Source organism: Ochotona curzoniae, unplaced genomic scaffold, assembly GCF_017591425.1.
Source record: "Ochotona curzoniae isolate NIBS_2020 unplaced genomic scaffold, NIBS_Ocur_1.0 scaffold_4701, whole genome shotgun sequence".
Taxonomy (NCBI): Eukaryota; Metazoa; Chordata; class Mammalia; order Lagomorpha; family Ochotonidae; genus Ochotona; species Ochotona curzoniae.
The window spans coordinates 55,250,053-55,268,987 of record NW_024467122.1 but is presented as its reverse complement, the minus strand read 5'-3'; the positions used below and the strand labels follow the sequence as shown (position 1 = coordinate 55,268,987).

At 39.5% G+C, this 18,935-nt stretch overlaps 1 protein-coding gene across 1 annotated transcript in view; it reads left to right on the top strand.

The window, feature by feature from the left end:
* Positions 1-18,935, top strand: part of FBN1 (fibrillin 1) — a 225,109-nt gene that overhangs the window by 164,924 nt on the left and 41,250 nt on the right. The window contains exons 32-42 of the mRNA XM_040968986.1: positions 3,059-3,181; positions 3,338-3,460; positions 5,032-5,157; positions 7,072-7,194; positions 8,079-8,201; positions 8,514-8,678; positions 10,725-10,793; positions 10,879-11,004; positions 12,100-12,222; positions 12,859-13,017; positions 15,999-16,070. Of these exons, the coding sequence (XP_040824920.1) occupies positions 3,059-3,181; positions 3,338-3,460; positions 5,032-5,157; positions 7,072-7,194; positions 8,079-8,201; positions 8,514-8,678; positions 10,725-10,793; positions 10,879-11,004; positions 12,100-12,222; positions 12,859-13,017; positions 15,999-16,070 (1,332 nt within the window). The remainder of the gene's footprint in view (positions 1-3,058; positions 3,182-3,337; positions 3,461-5,031; positions 5,158-7,071; positions 7,195-8,078; positions 8,202-8,513; positions 8,679-10,724; positions 10,794-10,878; positions 11,005-12,099; positions 12,223-12,858; positions 13,018-15,998; positions 16,071-18,935) is intronic.

Sequence of the window (18,935 nt, the reverse complement as noted above, 5' to 3'; positions counted from 1 at the left end):
CTTGGCTCAAATTTGGATCCAAATTAAGAAATCCAAGTAGCCTTCACAATTGGCTTCTCCATTCATTATTTCACCCACTTTTTCAAAGCCTAATTCAGGAGATTACACGGTGTACTGGCCCTACCAGATTAAGATGCACACGATAGATGGCCAAATGGTGGCAAACCAGGTGTTTGTGTGGGTGATACAGCCTCTACCTGCATGAATGTAAATCGAGGCTCAGAATACAAGCGTGTAGTCAGATGGCAGATCGGTTTGGAGCAGGGATGATGCTTACCTTAAACCTGTGCTCACCCATATGACCTCCCTGTGCCCTTCCAAGAAGCTATGTGTATAAGAATTGTGACAGAGGATTGATGGGTTTAAGAAGGTTGCAATGTCAGCCTTAAATTTGAATTTCTTTGCTTTTCTTGGCTTACGCTTATTCTTAATCTTAAAAAGGATTTTTTCTGTCTGGAGCAAACTTGTGAGGGAAACAGAACATTTGTACAGAAAGAGATGTTCTTGGCAAGTGGTGCTGTATTTCCTTCGCATTTTTGAAGAGTGCTTCAATACAGCATTTTTGTTTGCTTGTTTACCTTACGGCTCAGTTTCCCTTCCTGTTTGCTTTTATAATGAAGTACAGTCCTAACCCTCGATCTGTCAAGCAGTTGATTAGTGAGGAATGGTTAGGTGCATACTTGCAGAAACCTTTTATTCAGAAATGCCTTTACTCTTTGTGGCCACTTTAAGTCATATTAATTCACTTGTTACTGACAGTGCAAGGTGCTGAGATCATGACTTACACAATTTGAAACAGAGCATGGTAAATTAGCTCCTGAGTTACTCCTTCTTCATACCACAATGCACATAATATACTATCTCAAATCATTTTCATCCTTAAAGCATTACAACAAATTAAAAATATTTTGGGATTTAGAAATTTATATTTATATGTAATTAATGAATAAAGACGAAGGGAACTCTTAAAATGGCAATTTTATTAATTACATTATTACATATGGAAGGTCAAAGTTATATTGAAAATAAGGGTACTTTTGCTCATTACAAATTTTGAAAAAAAAAGATTACAGAATTGTGCTTAGCAGAAGGGATTTTTGGATATTGCTATGAGTCTGTTAATATTCACCCACATATAGAGAAATCTGCAAAGCAAGATTCAGGATGGAGTCTTGATGTGATGAAAGACAGGAACTCAAGTAAAGTAGTTGTTCCTTAAGGGAGAGAATGCCAATGAGTAGAGAGTGGGTCTGTGGTCCAGGTGGTCCTGGCTCTGTCCCCTGTTCACCGTGGGGCCTGACCACCATGTCCTCCTCAGAGAAGCCGAGGACTGAGAGAGGAATTCTGAATGATTCCTACTTGGAAAATTCCTAATTCTGTAGCTTCTGGAGGCTCCACTTCTGCTTGCCATGATTTGCCAAAAATCGTGACAAATAAAAGAGGGAAAATGAGGCAGAGCTCCACCCAAGTGATAACTTGTGTTATTACCTCTGAGGCAAATCATGATTGGAGGAACAGACATGTGTTCACAGCTTGCTTGGGAACATTTGTTCAAGTTCTGTGAAGTTAGATTGGGTATAGGAAGGCTGCCTTTCATGGATCTTGCTGGCTGTTCACCACAATTATTCTTGGATTGGCGCTCTTCCTTATTTCCTTGGAATGTGCCAGACCCCATTATTCAGTTGTTGGAGGCTCCCAGTCACAAGTTTTCAAGTTATATGTCCACTTTGTTCTGTCATAATAACCCAGTAGGTTCATATGGCTGCCAAGGTTATACTAAATGCACCTACACAAGATATTATAATACTAGAGATGTTCTTCCAGGCATGATTCTATTTTATGGCAATTAGTAATTTTGCAAATTTTTTAAGTAGGAGAACTCTGCCATGATTTAATTTTGCAATTTCTCTGAGAAGTTCTGAGGAAGCCAAAGATCCCAGGACCATTGCAGCATTTTAAATGGAGTGCTGGACAAACAGCATGTTTCCAAACACTTGCAGATGGGGCTTCTTGTATGCACAAGAGGATAAACATAAGTTGCTTACCCAGTTTCTTTTTTATGCCACCACTCGAATGATTACTGGAAATTCTTGCAGCATTTTGAATGTGAAAATTACCCTTTCTGACCCAAGCTCTATATATGATACTGGTTTTTCCATAGACTGCTAATATCATATTTATGAGTTCTTACTAGTTAATGACAAAATTGATTATGAGTAGTAAGTCATTATATAATGGATTAATTGCAGGAAACAAAACATGTTACTGCATTTTGTATAACACTTTTATAGTATAGAATTTACCTTGGTTGAACTTCGAATTTGATTTTGTGAATAGAGAACTTGGCACAATTTTGAGCCTTAATAATGTGACTTTAATCTGACACTCCTTGTTCTAACAAATTCACCCACTGGATTGACTTGAGTTTTATGTGAAATCTGAAATATTCCAGAAGGCTTGGCTCTCCAGTGTGCTCAGACTCCTAGAATCTAGAGAAAGTGTTTTTCACACATTAGCTTAAGAAACAATTTTGAAATATCAATATCTAAAATAAAACTTACAGAACTAAAGCATCATTAAATAATAAAATGTTCTGGCATTAAGAATAAAATATATTTGATACGTAGAATATGATTCAGAAGTTTTCTAATTTGCCAACATTTTATTTCTTTGTCCATAGGAGTCATTAAAACTGTGTATCATTACTAAATAATTGACTTGATTAAAATATTTGTAATAAAGTCATATGATCATGAGAATATTTGTCATACCATCAAATACAAGGCTACCTACTTTTTAAGGTTTTCTGCTGGAAAAAGTCCATTTTGCTTTGCAGTGATAACAGACTTATATTATAATAAAAAAACAGAGCTAATAAAAGCAAAGATTATTTTTCCTGCTTTAAAAACTAAAGTCAAAATTGTGCAATGTATGTAAAGTTTATATGTGGATACTAAAGCCATCTGTATATTGTAGGAAGTGTGAAGGGAAGTCAACTGTTCACAAGCAGAAGGACATTTGTATTGAACATTCTCTAAACCACTGGCTGTTTTTGCAGACATCAATGAATGTGAAATTGGAGCACATAACTGTGGCAGACATGCTGTATGTACCAACACGGCAGGAAGCTTCAAATGCAGCTGCAGTCCTGGGTGGATTGGAGATGGGGTTAAGTGTACTGGTGAGTTGACAAAAAACACACATTGCTTATCATGAATGTATCATGTGTTGACTTTAATGTAAGAATATTAATTCTGTAAAGTCTAATTTAATTTGTGTATTACTGATTTTAAATGCCGCACTTTCGGCTAATCATGATGCAACCTATTTCCTAAAGATCTGGATGAGTGCTCCAATGGTACCCACATGTGCAGCCAGCATGCAGACTGCAAAAACACCATGGGATCCTACCGCTGTCTCTGTAAGGACGGATACACGGGTGATGGCTTCTCCTGTACAGGTAGGTTGAAACTAGATATCTATAGAATGGAAATTTGGAGCCAGGTCAGTTAGGGAACCTCAAACTGAACACACACACACACACACACACACACCATCCTATATAATGATCTTATTAGTGTAAAACAAATCATAATTCCTTTTGTCCACTTGACCTTTATGTTTTGTATTTATTTCTCACGAGTGGCTTGCTTTCCATACTGAGCCTTGCTGCTGGGAACTGTGTGAGGAAAGGAATTAGGTGTTTCTACACAGAAGAACAATGTATATTTTTCTCCCATTAGCAATCATCATCATCTTTCCACTATGGCATAAGAATTTTTTAACCCTATTTACTTCTAGTTTTAAAATATATTAATACGTCTTTTTTCTTAGCTCTAATTAGTATAGAATGAACATGAGTTGATATTTACATTTAAATATGCTTAGAGATGTGGTTGTATAGATTATTTGTATCCTTACATGTGCATATACATGCTGATAGCACTTTTGAAAAATCAAATTATTTATTGTATTGGAAAGGCAGAGTTCCAGAGAAAGAGAGAAAGAAATAGAGATCGTACATACCCTGTTTCACTCTCCAAATGACCAGGACTGGACAAATCTGAAACTAGGAGCCTGAAGCTTCAAACAGGTCTCTCATGTTGGTGGCAGGGGCCCAAGTACTTGAGACATCTTCTAGTGCTTTCCCAGGTGAGCTGAGCTGAATTGGAAGCAGAAAAGTCAGGATTTGAACAAGCATTCTGATAAGGGACTCCATTGTCTTAAGCAACAGCATGTTCTGCTGTACTGAAATGATGACCCTGCTGATAAAATGTTTTAATGTCAAGACTTTCAAGTTAAATAAAACGATGAGAGCCATTGTCCATTGGCCATTAGGTAGTATAACTGTTCATATAAATTAAAGCCTTAATTTTTCCTGAGCACTTTGCTATTTAAACGTCAACTAAACACAAAACAGGCTAAGACCTCTTAAGTGATTTATGTGGATTTTTTTTTACTGACAAGTTTTATCATAGTTGAAATTAATTTTCTTTGCCTAACTGAATTTTTTTATCATAAATCTTTCACTTCCTTTGAGAAAATATCTAAATATGTTAGTAATGTATGGCTCATGTGTTTGATGCTATAATGCCAGTTGATTTCCTAAGTTAAAAGGCAGATAGAGATTGAGCAGACAGGAGGTATGGTGTCTTTTGCAGTAGCCATTTCTTGTGCTGTCCTTGTCAGCTGCAGCTTGAATGAGTGGCACACACCGGGACTTGGCTCCCCTGTTGTGGATGTACCCTCCATGCAGAGGACTCTTCATGCGGAAGCTGCAGTTTGAGTGGTTCATTTGGCTTGTTTTCTACTTGACAGCATTAGGGTTAATTTAGCATGCAGAATTCTGAATCTGAACTCCATATCTCTTGCCTATTCAGTGTTGGCATTCCCAAAGAAAAGCAAACAAGTTGAAACGTATCAAATAGAACTTAGGACTAAACATCGCTATCCTCAGAAGGTCCTCAGACCCGAGGAACTGGAAAGGTCCTCCCCAAGCAAAGAGTCACTTGGGTTTCTTTCTGGCTGCAGACCTTGATGAGTGCTCCGAGAACCTGAACCTCTGTGGCAACGGGCAGTGCCTCAACGCCCCGGGAGGATACCGCTGCGAGTGCGACATGGGCTTTGTGCCCAGTGCTGACGGGAAGGCCTGTGAAGGTAATGAACGGATGGGGAGGCTGCTGGGAGCCTTGCACTGCCTGATGAGATTAGGTTATTTAAACACATGGAGGCTTTGTTGAAACTTCGGTGTGTTTTGGCTTCTCATCTAAGCTGGTCCATTCAGTGGGTGGAAGGATCTCCAACTGGACCAGTTCCCTTTGTGCAGAAAAAAAGGAGTCAGTTCTCTGGCCACAGGCTACATGTCCAGCCTTGGCCAGATGATCTGCAGGACTTTACTCATTAGTCAAGGAAGAGAAAGAATAACCCAGTGTGCTCAACTCAGTGTAACCCATTTGTTCCTAGAGCAGGGGAAAGAATTCCAAATGCTTGTTCCCTAATATTCCATTGGTTATTATCTAAATATGGAATCATGGCTGTTAATCTCTGCTACAGTTTGATTTCTAGAGGTCAAGACTGTAAAATAACAGCAGAGCAGGTAATCAGAGAGATTTTTCCATATGGGAGACAACATCCTGGATGTCTCCCCATGTTTTCCTGGTATCTGGCCTATTTGAACATGGAAAAATCTTTTGCAAATTTGTTCAGTCAAGGACCCTTTGGGATAATGTCATGGAGTCTCACAGTTAAGCCTGTGTATTTCTGAAGAGTGTGAATTAGGTAGGAAGAACCTTAAGCCATGTGATGGCTACAGATGGGTCTTATTAGGAAAAACAGGATTCTTTGCTTTGCTCAGACTTGCTAAATTCAAGTGCATTCTTCTTCATTAAAAAGCATTAGTGATTACAGTACACTGAAAAGCTTTTGGTAGAAATAAGCAGATGATAATAGTTGACAGTAAGTTTAGATAAGACCTCGCTTAATGTGTTTGCTAATAGCTGTTCTTTGCTAATCAGAAATAAACTCAGAAGTATTCAACTCAGAAGAATTCTCTAGCTATAAATATGTATGCAAATTCCCTGTTATATTTTATGTAAATACTTTTCCCTCTTGGGAGACCATTGCATATTATTTATACAGTTATGTTAAATATGAATAGTTTATTAGAAAATTCTTCTAGGGCAGGAAACCAGAGTATGTGCTTCATAATGTGCCAAATGCTTTGCTTATTTTGTTTACTTTAAATATCCAAGCCAAATAGATACTGTACCACCTTAGTAACATAAATGCCCACAGTGAAGTTTTACTTCTCTTTATGTTATTACGAAAGGTTTTGTTTGTTGGTTGGTTCCTAGTATATAAATCATTGTTGGCACAGTGGTTGTGGTTATTTTAAGCCATTCTGAAAATGTGCCCGGGTGTCAATAGCGCAAGAAGAATGTTCACACAAAGCAGGGACAGGATCTGGGAGAAGTACTTGCAGTTTTCAGATCTCTATCAACAATAGTGAACAAACTTTAATACTGGAGACACAAAGGTTATAAAACTGATTAGGAAGCTTATCACAAAAGCCTTATGGCTCTTAAAATTTAGGTGTTAGAGTGAGGGAAGGATGGGAGATAGGGTGGAACATATCATTATGTTCTTAAAATTAAATCTATGGAATGCATAGGATTTGTTCCCTTTATGTAAATGTTTTAGAAACATAAAATAAATGTATCACAGACTAAAAGTCATGTAGATTATATAGACAAAAACCACCAAAGAATTTACTCTAGCAGGGCCACTTTTCTACCAGTAACATGGACCATGTGAAACACTGTAGGCAAGGTGCATATCTACCAAAGCTTAGTCCACTGCTTAGTGTGGAATACAAACTAAAGAAATGTGACCCCTTGCTTGTGAGTCTTTCCTGCATTGGACAATTCCTCTGCAAGTTTTAGAGCAGAAGGACTTAAGAGATATGTCAGGTAGTCTTTGTGTTCATGACACTGGTTGGTTAATTATACTGGTTGGAATTTTCTTTGCCAAAAAATAAATTTCACTTCTGCTCCCTTTAATCTGCCTGCATAGATATTGATGAGTGCTCCCTCCCAAACATCTGTGTCTTTGGGACGTGCCACAACCTGCCGGGCCTGTTCCGCTGTGAGTGTGAGATTGGCTATGAACTGGACAGAAGTGGCGGAAACTGCACAGGTGAGACGTCCTTTCACATCAAAGTGGGTGTCCCAGGTGTCCCAGGATATCCAGCTGTATAGTCCTGGCTGGAGAACACAAGCATCCTTCTGTCTAACCTCATTTGTGTTGATCTGGGCCTATTCATCCAAATTCACATGTGATTTAAGCAAAAGCTTCATCGGCCATGGATATCATGCCATGACAATGACTGGTTCCAAGTAAAAAGGTCAAAGGGGAAGGTGTTGTCCCCATTCTCGGTCTCTCCTCTATCAACCCATTTGTCAATTTTTGAGTATTGTGAAAGCTCAAAATAAACAGGCTACACAGTGGTAGAAGTTGAAAAAAAAATCCTAAGTATCTGTATATACTTGCAGAATAAAGCTGGAAAGGGACATAGAATTTAACTTAGTATCAGTGGTCAGATGGAGGCCCTTTGCAGTCCTGAAGAAATTCACTAAACCGCCTGCATGTGCATAGAGGAAACTGCAGAAATCACTTGCTCCTGAGTGCTCCTGGAACAACTTTTTAAAAATTAGCAACAATAAAAGCAAGCCATGCGTTATGAAACCAGTGTCAAAATTTTTGCTTGAGCAAAGTTGTGGGTCAAGTCATCTCACCTCCACTATTCATGTCCAGCGTGCTTTTCCTAGCTGCAAAGTTACATTTTTATTCCAATGATAAGGTTGAACAGTAAAAATATGATCTGGGGTGGGGGAAGACTCAATGTTATGATGTATTTCCTTTCTGAGGGATCTTAGTTCAGAAGTGGACAACTAAGATTCTAGGTGTAACTGTAACTATAATAGGTCATGTTTGGAGCGTTAGAGTTGACACTACCATGTCTGGTGATGTCTCCCTCAATGGCTTACGTGTTTATTCTACCCTTTGCTATTTGATTTTAGATGTTAATGAGTGTCTGGATCCAACTACATGTATCAGTGGGAACTGTATCAACACCCCAGGAAGCTACACCTGTGACTGTCCCCCAGATTTTGAGCTGAATCCAACTCGAGTTGGTTGTGTTGGTAAGATCTAAAGAACTTTTCCAGGAAGCATACTCTTTTTATTAGTTTTAAAACAGCATTGGAGTTTCCATTCTCAACTTTTATGAAAGTAGTAAGATAGAAATAGAAACTTTTAAACATTTCCTAAATCTGATTTATATCTTCAGTTATCTTTCCTATAGAAAAATTTCCATTGTATATTCTTGGGTACTTTTTCATTTTTTAGTAAAAAATAACTTAAGTTTTTAAAAGTTTCTGAAATGAGTTTAATTTTTCGACCCCCCAAGCAAAAAGAATTTGCCTGACACTTTCCTGTTTACATATGACAAATAGATACCCGCTCTGGAAACTGCTATTTGGATATTCGACCTCGAGGAGACAATGGTGATACGGCCTGCAGCAATGAAATTGGAGTTGGCGTTTCTAAAGCTTCCTGCTGTTGTTCTCTGGGTAAAGCATGGGGTACTCCTTGTGAGCTGTGCCCTGCTGTGAACACAAGTAAGTGAACATCCTCCTATTTATTGTTCTAACCAAAGTCAGTTCTCCTTTCGAAATCCACACAGGAGAGGCCTTGTGAGGAGATGGGGCATAAGGTGGGAAGGGACAGTGTTGAGCCAGGAGCTACCATTGGTCTTTACTCATATGTGCATCCCTCAGCCTTGAGAGAGGCTCATATTCCACCTGAGAGCCAGATGCACCTCTCTTTGATTTGCATTAGCAGAACAGGTTGTAGGGAGGAGTAGGTGGAATCTTGGTTATAGCTGGGTGAAAAATAGCATTACTTGCAAGATTTCCCAGGCTCCATTCCTTCTACTGTTTTACCTTATGGGTACCCCCTGATGGATCTCCCTTGGTCACCTGTTAACTAGCTTCAGAAGCTCTAAAACAGATTCAGGGTATCCATGAGTGAAAAGCACGGTTAAATAGCTGTGAAATTATTCCATTTCATTATGATGGTATGACTTGAAATAAAGCTTGAGACTGTGATTTTAAGGACATAATTTAAAACAATAAGAGATTTTCTGTTTTCTAAGTGGGTCCTACATTGCAATTGAGAATCAGATGGAACCCCTTTGGTAAATGTCAGTGGCTGCTGCTCACAAGGTAACTTGGGAAGGACACAGAATCTTGTTTTGCCAAAGGATCATTTATTTACTTCTTCTAAAAATATCTGTTGACCATCTGGAATGTATACCTTGGGTGTATAAAATGAACAGGACCAAATGCTGCTCTTAGGAATATACAGGATAGATAGCAAAAAATGACCCAAAGTTAAGAGCCTCACCAAGATAAGACAAAAGAACTCAGTGCCATAAGTGGTAGAACACAGCTGGTTCAGTTTAGAACTGCATCACTTGCCACTTTGGGAAGGGTAACTTGGCATGCATAGAATTCTTCATTCGATTAAGCAAATTCACTCATGGGAAGTAAGAAGCACTGGGGCTGAGTTCTTAAGAGATACCCACTCCTCTTCAGAAAGGGTTCAGTTCTAATTGGCAAATGGTCATCACCTTCTACATTTTGAATTGGGCCTTCAAGTAAGGGTGTGGCAAGGAATAAAAAACTCAAAGTAGACAATTACACAAAGAGAAGATGTAAAAAAGGGGACAGTTAATTTCATTGATGTTGGAGGAAGCAGCCAGGGTTTTTAATTCAGTGTGCCACTTCAATAGGTTATTAATGATTAGCAGGGCACTAAAGGTACATCCCACTCATTCTGGCTTCAGAATTAGAGCCGGTCTGTGTGTCCAGATATGTTTACATGCCTTCGTGTAATTTGAGAGAATCAAGGCAGGGATTGTCACATTGGGAAAAATGATAATGGTTATAAGAGAACCACATATTGCAAATACTTACCATGATGATGTGACAAATTAGGGTCATTTTTATTCGTGTACTTTTCTGTGTATCTCAGTGGTGGTACATGGTACTGAAATAATATTTTTGAATGAAGTGCTTGGGGGAAGGATTAATGGAGAGGAATCAAAAGACACTGTAGACAGTTGTTTTTGGAAACCTGGAGGCTCAGTATTGGCATCAGTGGAAACAGAGGGGGCAGGAAAGGTCTCTAGTCATTACGGAGAGATGTGGGATGGGAACCAAGAGGGAATAGCTTTTCCTATGTCTCTTTTTGGAAATGGTTTTGGAGACAAATGGGTTATTAAAGGAAGCTGTACTTTCCAGGGTGTAAGGCTGAACAGGACATTAAACTGGAGACAGATTTTTTTTTTTTTTTAGATAATATAAGAGAGAAAGAATATCTTTAAAAAGAAGCAGTGATGGAGATGAGGAATAAAATAGTTCACAGGAATATAAGGCTAGGAGCATTTTTAGAGTGGCCTTTCAGTTGTTGGCACACATTAGTAAAAGCCTTCGAAAATGACAAATGTGCATAACTCGCTTTAGGTGGGTGGAGAAACGCCTAGAGATTCTTAAAATTGGACATTTCAGTTGGATATGTCAGCATTTTTTCTTGAGAATGTTATTACTAGAAATTCTAGTTTCAGAAGAGCTTTGTTTGATTTTTCTTAATTGTTTCAATAGCTGAGTACAAGATTCTTTGTCCTGGAGGAGAAGGTTTTCGTCCAAACCCCATCACCGTCATATTGGAAGGTAATTGATTTTAATGGCCATGCAATCTGGACTTTTTTGGGCTTCTTTAGTGTAGTTAAAAATGATTTTGTTTTCATTTTGATAGATATCGATGAATGTCAGGAGCTGCCAGGGCTATGCCAAGGGGGGAAATGTATCAACACCTTTGGGAGTTTCCAGTGCCGCTGTCCAACAGGTTATTACCTGAATGAAGATACCCGAGTGTGCGATGGTAAGTGGCCCTTACATGCTGATGAATTCTTCTGAGAACCTGAAAAAACAGCTCAAGTGCCAGCAAACCTGAGAATTTAGCAGTATAGCATCACGTCTAAATGATAGCCTGATGAACATAGCCAGGCAAATATGTCACAATATGACAATTTGCAGTAAAGTTTTTGAAATTATGCCATTTCCAGTAAGTCTTAAATCTTCCTCTTTTCCTGAGAAAGTGGAGTTTTGTTGTTATTCTGGGCCACAGTCCCCTGTACATCTACAAAATGATTTTTCGTGCTCTTCAGGAGAGCCATTCGTACTAGTACTCTGCAGGGCAAGTCTCAGCTCCTCTTCTCAGCCTTCATCATGTTACTGGAGAATTTAGGTCATCTTTTTTTTTTCAGAGAAGTCTTTGGCTATTTCTGTTCATCCCATGTTCCTAGAAAGATGAATATTGATCACTTTGGCCATGGACCAAGGTGGCGAAAGTGGATTACATCTGCACACAGGAATCATGTGGCTAGCTGGGGAGGAGATTTCCTGTGTCGTGTACATTCCTGGCTCTCCAAAAGACTTGCTAGGTGACATAGACAGTGATAACTTCATTGAAAGTTAGTGGAGCATCACTGTGTATCTGATACAGCTTATGGAGTCCAAGAGAACCAACCTCTAGAACTATACAGAGGGTTATGGCGCAGCATCTGCTTCCGCACTGCTTTACCTATGCAGATTCGCAAAGCCAGTTTTTAGGGAATTTAGGATGTGTTAAATCCTTCTGTAGACTCTGTGAACATGTGAAGTAGATACTCACGTTTGTGAAGGATGTTTATGATAATGATAATCTCTCCACATTTCCATGTCTCTGTCATCCTTGAGGATGTTGTAGACGCATTTATTAGGAAATTGTGCCAGAAGATGAGAGTTCCTTTCCAAAACATTCCTTCCAAAATATCATGCATTTGTGCAATGAACACTGATGGATAACACTCCTATTGTCTGCATTAGAAGTGCTTTGTGCATATTTTCTCCATGGACAACATTTATATTGATGGGTACTAGGCTGTCGCAATGTGAAGGTTTTGTGTTTACACTGCACTCTTTCGTTGGACTGTAGATGTGAATGAATGTGAGACTCCTGGAATTTGTGGCCCAGGGACATGTTACAACACTGTTGGCAACTATACCTGTATATGTCCTCCAGACTACATGCAAGTGAATGGGGGAAATAATTGCATGGGTGAGTCCAGAGTTTCCTCAGTTGTGCATGTTTGGTTCTTATCTGCAAAGAGGAAGAGAGCTTACATTACTAGCAATTATTCGTGGTGTTGTGCTACTCATCAGAATGAGGACTGCCATCTCTTAGTTGTCCAGTAAGAGCTTCCTTCCCACTAAACTGTGAACTTGGCATTATTTCACCACCTCATGTGGGCGGTTGGGAGTTTTCTTTAAAATGTAATGCCGGAAAATCCTAAACAATGGTTTAATAGTACTTCTTTTGTTTGACACTTGGGTGTATCTTTATACAATTATGTTTACAGCACTGACCTGCAGTAGTAAAACATCATCAGTGGGAAATGAAAAACCTACTGCCAAACAGCAGCAAAGAATTGTTGTTGAGAGATTGAATAGAGAATCACATACCCTTTATAAATGTTTTAGCTCCATAATGACTTAGTTCTGTGGCACACAAGACCAGTGAATACATTTCTCAAAGTCATTTCTCTTATACCAACCTAGGTAGCTAGAAAGTTGTCGAAGGAGCTTTTCTTCCCTTGATCACAGGTTACAATGCAATACAGATAGAGCTCATTGTTTAGGAAACTGTAATATTCACCATGGCATCACCAGTATGCTTCCCACTTCTTTATTCTAGATATGAGAAGAAGTTTGTGCTATAGAAATTATTATGCTGATAACCAGACCTGTGATGGAGAACTGCTCTTCAATATGACCAAGAAGATGTGCTGTTGTTCTTACAACATTGGCCGGGCCTGGAACAAGCCCTGTGAACAATGTCCCATCCCAAGCACAGGTGGGTTTGAGTTTCAGTAGGACCATTCATGGTTTATTCCAGCAATAATATCATAAGCATCACTTAGAATTATGATTTACCTATACTTTATAAAATATTTCTAGGTCAGGAATTGGAAAACTAAAAACCCATGGGTTAAATCTAGTCCCTAGGAGCCAGAGTTATGGCAAATCAGGTTAAGCTGCCCTACCTCATATCCCATTCAGGTGCCTGTTCAAATCCCAGCTGCTCTGCTTCCAATACAACTCCCTGGTAACATCAGCAGAGGAAGGCCCAAGTCCTGGGGCTCCTCTACTCACCTGGGAGATACAGAAAGAGTTCCTGGCTCCTGGTTTTGGGTTGGCCTAGCCCTGGTCATTGTGGTCATTTGGAAAGTAAACCAGCAAATGGAAGACCATTCTCTCTCTCTTTCCCACCCTCCCTTCCTCCTTCTCTCTATCTCTTACTTACAAATAGATATTTTGAAAAAAAAAATGAGCCATGACCTGTCTGAATACCCACAAGCTAAAATATCAGAGTAATATTTTTTAGCATGAAGTTTAAACCCACTTTAAATTTTAGTGCCTATAAATAAAATCTTATTCAAACTCAGACACATTGATTTGTTTACATAGTTTCCATGACTGTTTTCATGACAGAACTGAGTGATTTTGACACAGACTGCAACCCAAAAAGCCTGAAATATTTGTACTCTCTGGCCCTTTAAGAATAAATTTGCTGGGGCAGACATTTGACTATAGGGTTAAGATGCTGGTTAAAACATAAACATGCCCATACACAGCAGAAAGTTTATGTTTAATTCCCATATCTATTTTCTGATTTCAGCTTTCTGCTAATGCAATCTCTAAGAGGTAGCAGTGATAAAACTCAAGTCGTTGGGTTTCTGCCATTCATGTGGGAATTCTGGATTAGATTCCACGCTTCTAGCCTGGTCAGGTCATTGTGGACATTTGGGAAGTAAAAAGATTGTTTCTCTGTGTCCTATATCCCTAACTGTCAAGTAAAATTTAGGTGGGGTTGGGGGGCAGAAGGGGGAAACAGAGGCCAGTGCTGTGGCATTGTAAGCTAAGCCTCTACCGGTAGCACTGACATCCCATATGGGTGCTGATTCAAGTACTGGCTGCTTCACTTCTGATCCAATTCCAAGGTAAAGTGCCTGACAAGGCAGAATAAGATGGCTCAAGAACTTGGGTCCCTGCGTACAGATGGGAGACAGAGACCCTTATCCTGACTCCTAGCTTTGGACTGGCCCATCTCTAGCCATTGTAGCCATTTGGGGAATCAACCAGAAGATGGAAAATCTCTCTCCCTCTCTCCTTCTCTCTGTAACTCTGCCATGAAAAGAAAAATCAATAAATCTTTTAAAAGGAACAAATTTTCTGACCATTGATTTGAACAGTGGTATTCCAAACTTGAAAAATTCTTTATATTTTCATTTTATTGGAAAGGCAGAAAAAGAGAGATTTACCATCTACTTATGTAGACCTCAGATGCCCACAATCACCAAGGATAGGATGAAGCCAGGCTCTCCGAACCCCATCTGGGTCTCCCACATGGATGGCAGAGACCTAAGAACTTGAAGCATTACCTGCTGTCTCTGAGGGTACCCACTGGCAGGAAACTGGGTCAGAACCAGAGTAGCTAGAGCTTAAGCTAGGCTAAGGGATGTAGGTGTTTCAAGTAGCAACTTAGCCAAGTATGCCTGTCCCTTGATCCCATATATATGATCAAAAGTTATATATATATATATGTGCTTGGGATATGTGCTTAAAATTTTGTCATGTGTTAAAGTATATCTACATATATATGTGTATATTTTAAATGATACTGAAAACTGCATTTATTATTTTTGTGAACTGTTATATAAAATATACACAAAATTAATTTTAAAGCAACTTTACGTTTTCTAAAGATAGACGAAAGTCCCAGTACTTTTTAATCTTAATGGATTACTGCACACGCCTCTGGAGGCCTCTGATATAGACTAAAATTTACTCTCAGAAATGAGTGTCTGAGCATTAAGGATATATTACAACTGATGCAAAAGGCAGTATTTCTTCTTCATGTTGTGCAGTCGCCAGATCCAGCCTTGGCTTTTCACTAGCTGTGAAATCTGCACATATTTTGGGATTCCCTGCAGTTTCTCTGGATGAGCAGTGTCAGCTGGTGTGAAACTCGTTGGAGGTGGGCACTAATATATTAAGGATGAAAAAACTGCAGGAGACGAGCATGCTGCATTTGGGTGAACATCTTTCCTAAGCCATTTACTAATTTTTCACAGTGCAAAATCAATAAGGCAGTGGACTTAACCAAACGTTAGAGTTTAGAATGATGCCATGTCAGTTACAGTCATCCTCTGGAATTATACAATCTCAGAAGGGACAACGTAAGATATTTTGTTCATCCTTTATTATCAATTTTGATAAATTCCAGTGTGGGAAACAGAGAGAGAGAGAGAGATGGGCAGAGGCCAGGAGGAGAGAAAATGGTACCAGATGAAATACAGTTGCTACAACTGAAGTAAAGACAAAGGCTGGTTAGTTGGCCTTTGTCATCAATAGATCTGATATCAAGAGCTTGGCAGCTGTATTTCCTCTGGTCTCCCCTGATCTAGTGAGAAAATGGACTTTGTAAGCATTCATTAAGCCTTCTGTCTCAGGGCAGAGTTGTCCTTGCCAGTCCTTAGGTTCAGAACTAAACACTGTCCATATTGAAACCCAAACTCCTACCCACAGACTCATTAAAATTGAGTGGCAAGTGGTGTGGAAACCTCTGTTTCTCTCTCATTATCCTGTCAGCAACAGATAATTTTCCCTTCAGCGTTTGTCTTATGGGCAAGGTTGCATCTCTGGGAATTTTCAGGTTGACCTTTTATTTTAAATTCGCCAAGATACAAGTATCTTTCATGAATATTGCAAGATGATTTTTTTGTCACCTTTACTGATCCCAGTTGCCCTGCCACTTTTGTTGAATTGTTGCAGATGAATTTGCTACCCTCTGTGGAAGTCAGCGGCCTGGCTTTGTCATTGACATTTACACCGGCTTACCTGTTGGTGAGTTAAGGGCACTGAAAGCATATATATGAGTGTTGTTGGAATTTTCTGCTTTTGCCTTTGTGTTAGGAAAGTATGTTTTCTCAGCTTATTATTTTTTTTTCTTAGAAGGAAAATTTGCTAAATAATGATTTTAGCTCTATTAAAATGCTGATTCTTAGTTGAAAGAAACTCTGCAAAGACTCTGCAGAGCTCCACCCACCTCCCTGGCAACAGCATTTGTTGCTCATGATTAAGGGTGCTGGAAAGCTTTTCACAAAATTACAATCAAGTTTAGTTAAAGCCAACCCTAGGCATCAACAAAGAGAAAGATTCTGGGAGCAAAGCCAGTTGACATTTGATTTGTCTGTAATTCCCAATCCTTCTGACTAAGACGAGGTTAATATGACTATTCACACCAAATCTTCCATGTAGATTGTGCACATAAACCCCTTTTCATGGGTCAATTTTTGTCTCACGTGGAGTCTACTCAGGTCATCAACTTTGAGAATTTCAGATGTGAAAACAAAGTCTTTTCCACCTGAAGCTCCATCTGGTAACTAGAGTAGAGAACACGGCAATGAAGGAGATACTTGTGTGAGAGTCAGAAGTACTGCACAGCATTCAGCCAGTGCAGCCAATGCCCTTGTGGTTTCAAACCAGGAACATAAAAGTGGATGGGAAGCTATTGCATTTGCAGAGTTTTTCTCTTGTGTGATTTATATGCATCCTCAGATGCCCTCTTTTGTCTGAACGGTTGTGTCTGGTAGCAAACATCACCACTGCTTTATTCCACCTTATTCCAAATAAGTAAACTGAAATCCACATCAGTCTTTCCAGTGACCTTGTTTAAGAAAACAAGAGTCTGGTCCAGCAATCAGCCTGGCTCCCTCAGTGCCAAATCCATATGGCTCCACAGCCTAGTCAATGTCCAAAGAAACTTCATGGCTTGGAAGGAAAAGCTGTTAAATGACATTGGCATGAAACACCTGGCCCCAGCTGCTTTGTTTTTCCTCTTCCCAAAAACAGATCTTTTAATCTCCGGAGAATCTGTGATCGGAAGATAAGTTGTCTCTAATAACGATGGCTCTCTATTCTGCAGCAGGCATGTGCCCAGCAAGGCCTGCCCTGCGAGGTTGGCAATAAACAAAGGCTTGAAATGGTGTTCGCTTAGTCCACGAGCAGAGCTCCAAAGGCTTCAGACATCCTCCAGTCCAATGCCTTGCTTCACAAGAGGACACAGAGGCCCACATAGGGATAGGGACTCACCCAAGGCCACCTAGCTAATTAATAACAGAACTGGGACCAGGACCCACTCCTGACTCACAGCTTGCTTTGCCTCTAGCTCTTGAAAATTGGAATCTTGATATTCAGCAATATACTTATTGTTACTAAATTCCACCATGACAAAATGTTTAGATGACTGAGAAGCTTTGTTTTATTTAAGCTTTATACTCTCCTTCTGAAAGGTCTTAAGATTGTTGGCATATAGAGTCCATTCATATGGGGTTAAAATGATAGCATGTTTATTAATCTTGTCTTAAAATATAAACTTTTCCAAGATGAAGCTCAAATAAATCCCAGACAGGAAAGGAGAAGAAAGTTTTTAACATTTTTTTTTGCTATTTTATGCTTAACTAGGGCTAGAGATTTGATTCAGCCTGTTATTATTAAATTGGTAATAATGCATTACTTATATTTAAAACAAATGGAGGGGACTTTTAATATTTTATATTTTAACCTACACTAAAAAATAGCATACACATTGTGCCTTTGTTTTCTGATGATACACAGTAGAAGTATTATTTCTATGTGCTTTTCAAAACGTGAATGACAAATTATCAAAAAATCTAAAACATAACTGCTTGTATTCATAATAGCAGTGCACCCTTTAACATTCTGAGCTATTCTTTCCCATTAAGCAGATTAATTTGTTACTAGACGAAATTAAGTCCTTTAAAAAAAAAGAATAAAAGAAATAGCCTGGCAAAGTATCTCCTTTTAAAGGAGATGGATTTTTAGAATGAGAATCTCCTGAAACTGCAGCAATTGTTTGAAGTTTCAGTTGAATCTCTGACATCATCTTACCATTTATGAGAACGAAGTGCCTTGCAGAGGCTCCAGGCTAGTGAACTAGAATGACTGGTGATTGGAGACCAAAGCTTTAGGTGTCCTCCCACACTATCAGGAGACTAGGAGTGGAGACCTCAGAGAGACAGGCAGTTCTGTTTTAGATCCAGATAAACTAAAGGAAGGCACGATTTCCTCTTGAGAGATTCCTAGTGTCTAAAACTCACCCTGCTTCCTGTTATAGTTTTTGGAAGTTAACTTCTTGGCCCCCGCTGTGTCATCCACAGAGTGAGGATAAGCACAGTGCCCTGAGCCCTTGTCCTGGGGTGTCTGTGATGACACAGTGAGTAATTGCAGAATGGTTGCTAGAGGAAAGTACCAGGCATGCAACAAGGGGCTGTTCACACTACTACTGTTATTATTATAACTCTAATGAGTGTTGTCCTGGAGAAGGTTTAAGTGGCATGGCATTCAGAAATGTGTCCAAGCCAGGCTGTTGGGAGGGTGATACATGCCCACTTGCCTCCGTCAGTAGCTGGCTACCAACATGCACCCACACCGGATCTGAATTTAACAACATCTGAATTGAGTCCTTGGCCATCTGTCAGAATGCTGAGGGCCAGTAGCACTGGTGCAGCATCCAGTCCCGGCCACCAGCCTCCTCAGGCAGCACACAGGCCACCAGGCCACTCCATGTGCAATGCCAGCCCAACCCCATGTACAGGCTGCCCTCAGCTCCTTCCTAAACCCAGAGAAAACAGGTGGGAAATTGAAGTGAAATTTTAAAGATCAGAATTGTATATGACCACAGCTCAC